The 10,445-nt window shown below is 35.1% G+C and overlaps 1 protein-coding gene across 1 annotated transcript in view; it reads left to right on the top strand.

Annotated features, from left to right (window-relative positions):
- KIAA1328 (KIAA1328 ortholog) overlaps positions 1 to 10,445 on the top strand; it is a 310,874-nt gene that overhangs the window by 107,012 nt on the left and 193,417 nt on the right. Inside the window, exon 5 of the mRNA XM_019637897.1 lies at positions 2,069 to 2,196. Coding sequence (XP_019493442.1) covers positions 2,069 to 2,196 — 128 coding nt within the window. The remainder of the gene's footprint in view (positions 1 to 2,068; positions 2,197 to 10,445) is intronic.

Here is a 10,445-nt window from a genome sequence, read left to right as displayed (position 1 = left end):
GGGGATATTCAGAACCAATCTGAGAGAAAAATAGGCCTGGAGAGGAAATTACCACAATGAGAAATGAGGAGCCCAACTCTCTCTTGGATTGAACTGTCCCCAGACACCTGATCTACATATCTAAGTGACCTTTTCCACTTATTATCTTCATTTTGAGCACTTTGCAAATTTGAGGAGCTGTGGGATAGGGTACCCCAGGTTGGGTTGCTGTGTTCTTCATACTAGACTGTAAAAAATGTAAGGAGGCAAATGGCAGAAAATCTCTTGATGATGGTTTTATAAATGAAACACCGACTTAACTAACATTATGCAAAACCAAACAAACAAGACCAAAATCTAATTATGTTCCTTTATGTTTAATATAGGTAGAACTTTCTATGTAAATTAGGCAGTAATTATTTTTACTAGAACAGTAACATCACTTCTCCCCTGCCTTTTTTTTTCTAACAGCTTTGTTGAGATATTGTTCACCTATAATAAAATTCGTCCTTTTGAAGTGTATTTCTAAAGCTGTGCAAAGACAACATCTAATTCCAGAGCATGTTCATTACCTCCCCCATGAAACCCGCAGCCATTAGCAGTTGCTCCCTATTTCCTCCCCCAGCCCCTCAACCACTAACACACTTTCTGTTTCTATGGATTTGCCTATTGTGGATATTTCTTTTTCTTTTCCTTCAGCTTTTCTCATCTAATAGGTACTTAAGAAAATTGGAGAAGAGGACAGAAAGTGAAAATGGATGCATGTAACTCTTATTTGTGGTCTGGTGTACTTAGAACTGAATATTTTCCCCCTGGTTCCTTGGAAGAGGCATTTAAAACAAACAAAAATAATAACAACAGTTTCATATAAATAAAATCATGTAATATGTAGTATTTTTTGTTGGCTTCTTTTTGTTGTGTATGTTGGCTTCTTTAGCTTAATGCATTAAAAGTTCATCCATTTTGTAGCATGTAACAATGCCTTGTTTCTTTTTGTGGCTGAACAATATTCTCTTGTATAGATATACCACCTTTGTTTATCCATTTATCACTTAGTGGACATTTAGGTTGTTTTCACTGTTAAGAATAATGCTCCTCTGAATACATGCTCGTATGCATGCACAAGGTTTTGTGTGGACATATATTTTCAGTTCTCTTGGGTATATACTTAGGAGTGGAATTGCTGGGTCGTATGGTAACTCTATGTCTAACTTTTTGAGGCACTACTAAATTATTTTCCAAAGAGCAGCACCATTTTACATTCTCATCAGCTATGTAGGAGGGTTCTAATGTCTTCATATTCTTTTCTATGTCTATTATAATTATCAGTCTTTTTTATTATAACCATCTTAGTAGATGCAAAGTGTTATTGTGGTTTTGATTTGCATTTTCCTAATGGCCATTGATGTTGAACATCTTTTCTTGTGCTGCTTGGCTATTTATATATTTTCTTTTGGGAAATGTCTATTTAACTTCTTGGCCCATTTTGCATTGGGTTAACAGTTTTTTATTGTTGATTCATGTAAGGTCTTCACATATTCTGGATACTAGTCGCTTAGTTGCAAGTATTTTCTCTCTTTGTGGAGGTTGTCTTTTCATAATAGTGTGCTTTGAAGCACAGAGTTTTTAATTTTGAAGTCACATTTTTAAATTATTCTTTGGTTGCTGTGTTTTTAAGTGACCATTGCCTAATCCAAGATCACAGATTTACTTTTCTGAGTTTTATGGTTTTAGCTCTTACGTTTAGGTCGGTCATCCATTTTCAGTTAGTTTTATATATGGTGTGAGGTAGGGGTCCAACCTCATACCTTTGCATGTGTTTGTATTTGCATTTATTTATTCAAATTTAAAGATTTGAGAGAGAAATTTCTCATCAAATGAAATGCCCATTGCTACTCTTTGTGAATTGTTGTTTCATGATTTTGGGGAGGATATATTTACTGTGTTCATCTAAAGACTACATTTACCTACATTCTCACCAAATGTGGTTTCATTTCTGTCTCTATTTTGCTTATTGGATTCTGAAAAGCACTCATGGATGCAGTTTGAATCTACTTACTAGGTTTTTTCCCTTAATTTGCAATCTCACCTCTTCAGCTCCAGTATAGAGAATGCCAAGAACTTCTAAGTCTCTATCAAAAATACCTGTCAGAACAGCAGGAGAAGCTCACCATGTCTCTCTCAGAACTTGGTGCTGCTAGAATGCAGGAACAACAGGTAAGCGTCTTTATTCTTACCTTTTCTTGTCTTTGATGGATCAGCAGGATGTCAGAAGAGTCGTGTGCCTTTTTCTTTAATTGTCTCACAGTATATAATATTGTCTTAAAACATGCAAATACAGCATGTGCTTGAGCTGGTGTCTATTACTTCACCTCTTTCCTTTTCCTCTCCTGTTCCTGGGGCCCAGAGGTCAGGAATGATTTCTCTAAGCAGGTTGTGGGTCAGTGGGGAAGCTCCTGGTCGTATGAAAGCACGGCAGGAAAGTTAAAGGAAACTCAGTGCTCTGTCGCTTAATGAAGCTCGGGTGGGCTGTTTGTTACTCGTTGTCTTTATGGAAAACACTAGCAAGCCTTTCCTAAGTCATGTTTACATTTTTAGAATTATAAAAGTGACAGGGTAACTTATAAAAGTTTTAATTGGATAAAATTGGAATATTTTGCATGATTTTAAGTTGTGTATATATATGTATATATACATGTATGTATGTATGTATGTATTAATTGCATACATATGAGCGTGTTTAGAGATAAACATTTACAAACGTATCACCAAATGGTATATAATTAAATTATTATAATTTAATATTATAATTATTATAATTAATATTATAATTATATGAATTTACTATAATTAAATTATATAATTAAATGAATGTTCAGAGTCCTGCCAGTTGTGATGTGAGACAAGTTTTAAAGACTTAATTCTTGCCCTCTAACAAGTGATACTTGATGTCATTTCCATATCCACATGAGTTTAAATCTTCAGATGGATAAAGATAAGCCTTATATATTAAAATATTTTACAAAAAAAACACTGTAGTAGGGTGGAAGTCATTCATATGAAATATTAAAGCATGGATAATGTACTAAAGTGTTATCCTCCCCCTTTGAATAGTATCAAGTCCTGAATGGTTTTTGCAACCCTTCTAAAGAACACCATTACTATTCAAACTAGAGACAACTGTCTCAAATGGATTAACAGTTCGGGCCAAGAAAACCAGTTTTGAACCTAAAGTTTGGACATATGGAAGTTGTTTTTAAAAAAAGAAATAATTTTGCTGAAATGTGGTAAAAGTTAGAGTTTTAGCATATGCTTTTCTTTTGAAGTCACAACATTTATAAAAAATGGCCAAAGTATGAATGGTTTACTTGCATTCTAATTTTAAATACTTTCTTTTGTTCTGTTTTTCTGAAAATCTAGGCTATAAAATGATGCAGAGGAAGGTGGAGTTAACCTTGATTGTTTATCTGGATTTTTCCTGCCACTTTAAAAGTGGCAGGCAGTATTTAAGGTGGGCTTTGCCTATTGCTTTCTTGAGTGGGCTAGAGAGAACTGTAACATGATCAGATTTTTGACCTTTGTTTTTGTATTTTTACTCCCTCTGCGTGACATAGGTGAGTTAGAGGGTACAAAAAGCAAGGGCAACCCATTGTCAAGGTAATGGGAGGGGAGGCAGAGGGGCCTTTACATGGCCAGTATAGAGTCTTATGACCTTAAGGATATAGACTGAGAGTCAAGAAATTGTCACTAGGAAGGAGGCTCTAAAGACATCTAGATATGGAGGCCTAACCCTTTTTCTATCTACTTTTGAAATTAGGGGAAAGCAAAGCTTTCTCAGATATTATTGTTTTGTTTAAGGTAGTGATTCATGGAGGTTTCACTAGAGACCAGTCATATTAACACTGCCTTTCTTAACCTTAACTTTGAGGGGCAAAACTAAAAAAAAAAAATTAAAAAAAAAAAATCACACTACTAGAATGAAAATGTTGGCCAAGTGTATGGAGACAACATTGTACCCTCTAAAAGAGATACTTTTGAATTTTCATTTTGACTTAATAATATGAAACTATTAAAACCATGTTTTCAAGAAGTGCCTGGTCATCAAGTTTTAGATTATGTCCTATATACAATGAAAATGAAATTGAGAGATAAAGGCCACTCATAGGCCCTGCCATTTGAAACTACAGAGGACAAATAAGTTTCATTTTGAATACCAAGTAGAGATTGTCACTTGGTTTTCTATACTATCTGGTTTGTTCTATGTGACAGGCTTCTCTTTGCTGAGCAAAGGTAAGTATGTTCTCTTCTTTCCTTATGGGAACTGGGTACATTTGGCCAACAAACCTACTTCCTGTCAGGAAGGGCATCATTGTGAAGACTCAGCCTGAATGAGAACGTGGTTGAATTAAATGTCCTCTTCGTGTGCTCACCAGTGGACTGGGCTCATCTCTATAACAACAAGTTTCTTGTTCTTTTTTAATGATTGTTTATTCATCCATCTCTGTCACCAAGCTTTTTTGAAAATAGGCATCATGATGTGTTGGTCTTTGTACACTAGAAGTCTAATATAGGGTTTGGCTTAATATAGTTTTAATTTTTATTTAATAAGTATTTGTATGGTACATACTGTGCGCCAAGTACTGTTCTAAGCTCTGAACATATATTAAATCATTTAGTCCTTACAATAACCCAATGAAGTGATTATCCCTGTTTTGCAGAAGAGGAACCCCAGGCAAAGAGAATGAATAGCTTACCTAGGTCATACTGCTAGGAGGTTGGCAAAGCCAAGATATGAACCCAACCAGTCTGGTTCCGTAGTTTCTTGAAGAAAATGAAACAAGAAAAACTGGAGATAGCTAAAAAATATTTGCTTTAGGTGTCTTTGTTTCTATGACTAATCCTTGTTGGCTCTTAATCTGATATACAGGTTTTTGAATACCAGAGCAAAAATATAGTTGAGATAGTAGGAAACTCTATTTGCTTTTCCTATGAGTAGCCACAATGTCAGATAAACATAAAATTTTATTTGCTCTCAAAATAAGTTTTTTTTTTTTTTTTAAAAAGCTCATCTCCAGATGTTGTTATGGAGATAGCAGCAGTTCATTCTTCATGAGGCATTCATTTGACTTTGAGAGACTTTGTTGGTTGCCATCTGGCTTAAATTGCATATTATAGCTTTTCCTCTTAGTTTTATTAAATCCACAGTTCTTCAGAAGAATACCCTGGCTTATGATTTTCTTTTTCGACTTCTGCCATTTCCTTGAAAAGAAATTGCTCCATTTACAAGGTGAATCTTTTCCTTGTATTTTTTTCCTTATTCTCTTTCTTGCTTTGCTTCAAAGATACATGCATTTTACATTCATTTTAGAATTTATTTAGCATTTCATGTTTTTCCTTGTAGATTCTAGAAAGGTTCTTTTTTTCTTTTTTTAAATTTTGCGGTTTAATTTTTTATTTTTGTCAATTATAGTTGACATTCAATATTATTTTATATTAGTTTCAGGAGTACAGCATAGTGGTCAGACATTTACAATTATGTTATTTATGAAGTGATCCCCTGATTAGTCTAGTACCCACCTGGCACTGTACATAGTTATTACAATATTGTTGACTGTGTTCCCTGTGCTGTAGTTTACATCCCCATGACTATTTTTAACTACCAATTTGTACTTCTTACTCCCTTCACNAGGGTCTGGCCTCGAGGTTAATGGCTACTGGTGATTACTGAAGGTTAGTATGGCTGTTGCAATGTCTTAAAATAAGACAACAGTGAAGTTTGACCTATCGATTGACCCTTCTTCTCACATATTTCTCCATAGCATGTGATGGTGTTTGATAGCATTTTACCCACTGAAGAACTTCTTTCAAAATTAGAGTCAGTCCTCTCAAACCCTGATGCTGCTTCATTGACTAAGTTTATTAATACTCTAAATTCTTTATTGTCACTTCGTCTTCACAGCATCTTCACCAAGAGTAGATTTCATCTCAAGAAACCACTTCCTTTGCTCATCCATAAGAAGCAACTCCTCATCCACTAAAGTTTCACTAAAGTTTTAGCATGAGACTTCATAATTCAGCTCCACTTCTAATTCTAATTCTCTTGCTATTTCCACCATATCTGCAGTTACTTCCTCTGCTGCAGCCTTGAACCCCTCAAAGTCATCCATGAGAGTTGGAATCAACTTCTTCCAAACTCCTGTTAATGTTGATATTTTGATCTCTTCCCTTGGACCACGAATGTTTTTAATGACATCTGGAATGATGAATCCTTTCCAGAAGGTTTAAATTTCCTTTGCCCAGATCCATCAGAGGAATCACTGTCTACGGCAGCTATTGCCTTACGAAATGTATTTCTTAAATAATAAGTATTCAAAGTCAAAATAACTTCTTGATCCATGGGCTTTAAAAGGATGTTGTGTTAGCCATGAAAACAACATTAATCTCCTTGTATGTCTCCATCAGAGCTCTTGGGTGACTAGGTGCATTGTCAATGAACAGTAATGTTTTGAAAGGAATACTTTTCCTGAGCAGTAGGTCTTAACAGTTGGCTTAAAGTATTCAGTAAACCATGTTGTAAACAGATTTGCTGTCATCCAGGCTTTGTGATTTCATTTAAAGAACACAAGCAGAGTAGATTTAGCATAATTTTTAAGGGCTGTAGGATTTTCAGAATGGTAAATGAGCACTGGCTTCAACTTAAAATCACCAGCTGCACTAGCCCCTAACAAGAGAGTCAGCCTGTCCTTTGAAGTTTTAAAAGTATTGCCTTCTGCTCTCTAGCTGAAAGTCCTAGATGGCATCTCCTTCCAATATAAGGCTGTTTTGTCTACACTGAAAATCTGTTTTTAGTGCAGCCACTTTCATAAATTTTCTTAGCTAGATCTTGTGGATAACTTGCTACAGCTTCTACATTAGCATTTGCTGCTTCACCTTGTACTTTTATGTTATGGAGATAGCTTTTTTCCTTAAATTTCACGAACCAACCTCTGCTAGCTTCATATTTTTCTTCTGCAGCTTCCTCACCTCTCTCAGCCTTCATAGAATTAAAGAGAGTTAGGGACCTGCTCTGAGTTAGTCTTTGACTTAAGGGAGCTTTGTGGCTGGCTTGTTCTTCTGTCTAGACCACTAAAACTTTCTCCTTATCAGTAATAAGGTTTGTTTCACTTTCTTATCATTCATGTGTTCACTATAGTAGCACTTTTAATTTCTTCCAAGAACTTTTTCTTTGCATTCACAACTTGACTAAGTGATGCAAGATGCCTAGCTTTCAGCCTGTCTCAACCTTCAACATGCCTTCCTAAGCTTAGTCATTTCTAGTTTTTATTTAAAGTGAGAAATGAGCAAGTCCTCCTGTCACCTGAACACTTACAGGCCATTATAGGGTTTTTAATTGGCCTAGTTTCAATATTGTTTTGTCTCAAGGAATAGAGAGGCCTGGGAAGAGGAAGAGAGACAGGTAGAATGGCCCGTCAGTGGACCACTGAGAACACACACATTTATTGATTCAGTTCACCTTCTTATATGCATGGTTTGTAGTGCCCCTAAAACAAATACAATAGTAACATCGAAGATTACTGATCACAGGTCACCAAACAAATATAATAAGAAAAAAATTGTTTAAAATATTGTGAGAATTACCAAAATGTGACACAGACACAAAGTGAGCAAATACTGTTGGAAAAAAGTGGCGCCAACAGACATGCTCGACACAGGGCTGCCACAAAGCCTCACTTTGTAAAATGTGCAAGGAAGCAAAGCAAAATAAAGTGAAGTGCAATAAAACAGGGTATGCCTGTAATTTCTTTTCAAATGCTGACATTTAACTCTTAGGCTAGCTTAATTGTGCTAGCTTCTTTGAGAGTAAAATTCATATTCTGCATTCTGGCTAATATGTTCACCTACTATAAACATTACTGCCTATGATAATAGCTAGAATTAAAAAAAATTCTTTTTATATACTTCCTAGCTGGCCAAGACTCTTGGGAGTACCACAAATCACTGCTGTCTTTTGGAGCTTGCAGACAAAAACCATGGAAATGTAAAACCAGCCTCGTCTGATATAGGCTGACTTTGAAAACATTAGCTTATTTAGACTACTGTTCATCCTATTGTTGTTATTGTTGTTGATTTTGAGATGCTGAGTATTCAACAAGCTCTTCTAATTAATGTATTCTTTGAGCTTAGTAACCTCTCCTTTCATTATGAACCAGTTCCTCTTCTACAAGCCATCTCTGGCTCCTTTTTTTGCTAAAGGTTAATAATGAGAATAATGAAGCAAATGGTTATTTATGGAGTCATGATTGACAAAGGTTATTAGAACAGGAATCTGCCCAAAAGCGATGATTAGGTTATGAAAATGTTACAGAATACTGAAACCAATCACCATTTTTTGACATTTAAGCAATATTAATCCCACCTTAATCATAATGACCTGTTGTAAAAGTATTTATAGAGAATAATCTCATTGGGCAGCATTTTTTATACCAACAGTTTACATAATTAAGTGTAAGGGGGATATTCAGAACCAATCTGAGAGAAAAATAGGCCTGGAGAGGAAATTACCACAATGAGAAATGAGGAGCCCAACTCTCTCTTGGATTGAACTGTCCCCAGACACCTGATCTACATATCTAAGTGACCTTTTCCACTTATTATCTTCATTTTGAGCACTTTGCAAATTTGAGGAGCTGTGGGATAGGGTACCCCAGGTTGGGTTGCTGTGTTCTTCATACTAGACTGTAAAAAATGTAAGGAGGCAAATGGCAGAAAATCTCTTGATGATGGTTTTATAAATGAAACACCGACTTAACTAACATTATGCAAAACCAAACAAACAAGACCAAAATCTAATTATGTTCCTTTATGTTTAATATAGGTAGAACTTTCTATGTAAATTAAGCAGTAATTATTTTTACTAGAACAGTAACATCACTTCTGCCCTGCCTTTTTTTTTTCTAACAGCTTTGTTGAGATATTGTTCACTTATAATAAAATTCGTCCTTTTGAAGTGTATTTCTAAAGCTGTGCAAAGACAACATCTAATTCCAGAGCATGTTCATTACCTCCCCCATGAAACCCGCAGCCATTAGCAGTTGCTCCCTATTTCCTCCCCCAGCCCCTCAACCACTAACACACTTTCTGTTTCTATGGATTTGCCTATTGTGGATATTTCTTTTTCTTTTCCTTCAGCTTTTCTCATCTAATAGGTACTTAAGAAAATTGGAGAAGAGGACAGAAAGTGAAAATGGATGCATGTAACTCTTATTTGTGGTCTGGTGTACTTAGAACTGAATATTTTCCCCCTGGTTCCTTGGAAGAGGCATTTAAAACAAACAAAAATAATAACAACAGTTTCATATAAATAAAATCATGTAATATGTAGTATTTTTTGTTGGCTTCTTTTTGTTGTGTATGTTGGCTTCTTTAGCTTAATGCATTAAAAGTTCATCCATTTTGTAGCATGTAACAATGCCTTGTTTCTTTTTGTGGCTGAACAATATTCTCTTGTATAGATATACCACCTTTGTTTATCCATTTATCACTTAGTGGACATTTAGGTTGTTTTCACTGTTAAGAATAATGCTCCTCTGAATACATGCTCGTATGCATGCACAAGGTTTTGTGTGGACATATATTTTCAGTTCTCTTGGGTATATACTTAGGAGTGGAATTGCTGGGTCGTATGGTAACTCTATGTCTAACTTTTTGAGGCACTACTAAATTATTTTCCAAAGAGCAGCACCATTTTACATTCTCATCAGCTATGTAGGAGGGTTCTAATGTCTTCATATTCTTTTCTATGTCTATTATAATTATCAGTCTTTTTTATTATAACCATCTTAGTAGATGCAAAGTGTTATTGTGGTTTTGATTTGCATTTTCCTAATGGCCATTGATGTTGAACATCTTTTCTTGTGCTGCTTGGCTATTTATATATTTTCTTTTGGGAAATGTCTATTTAACTTCTTGGCCCATTTTGCATTGGGTTAACAGTTTTTTATTGTTGATTCATGTAAGGTCTTCACATATTCTGGATACTAGTCGCTTAGTTGCAAGTATTTTCTCTCTTTGTGGAGGTTGTCTTTTCATAATAGTGTGCTTTGAAGCACAGAGTTTTTAATTTTGAAGTCACATTTTTAAATTATTCTTTGGTTGCTGTGTTTTTAAGTGACCATTGCCTAATCCAAGATCACAGATTTACTTTTCTGAGTTTTATGGTTTTAGCTCTTACGTTTAGGTCAGTCATACATTTTCAGTTAGTTTTATATATGGTGTGAGGTAGGGGTCCAACCTCATACCTTTGCATGTGTTTGTATTTGCATTTATTTATTCAAATTTAAAGATTTGAGAGAGAAATTTCTCATCAAATGAAATGCCCATTGCTACTCTTTGTGAATTGTTGTTTCATGATTTTGGGGAGGATATATTTACTGTGTTCATCTAAAGACTACATTTACCTACATTCT

The sequence above is a fragment of the Hipposideros armiger genome, unplaced genomic scaffold (assembly GCF_001890085.2).
Source record: "Hipposideros armiger isolate ML-2016 unplaced genomic scaffold, ASM189008v1 scaffold_36, whole genome shotgun sequence".
NCBI lineage: Eukaryota > Metazoa > Chordata > Mammalia > Chiroptera > Hipposideridae > Hipposideros > Hipposideros armiger.
Note: the sequence above shows the minus strand (reverse complement) of the source record. Positions and strands in the feature narration are given on the sequence as shown.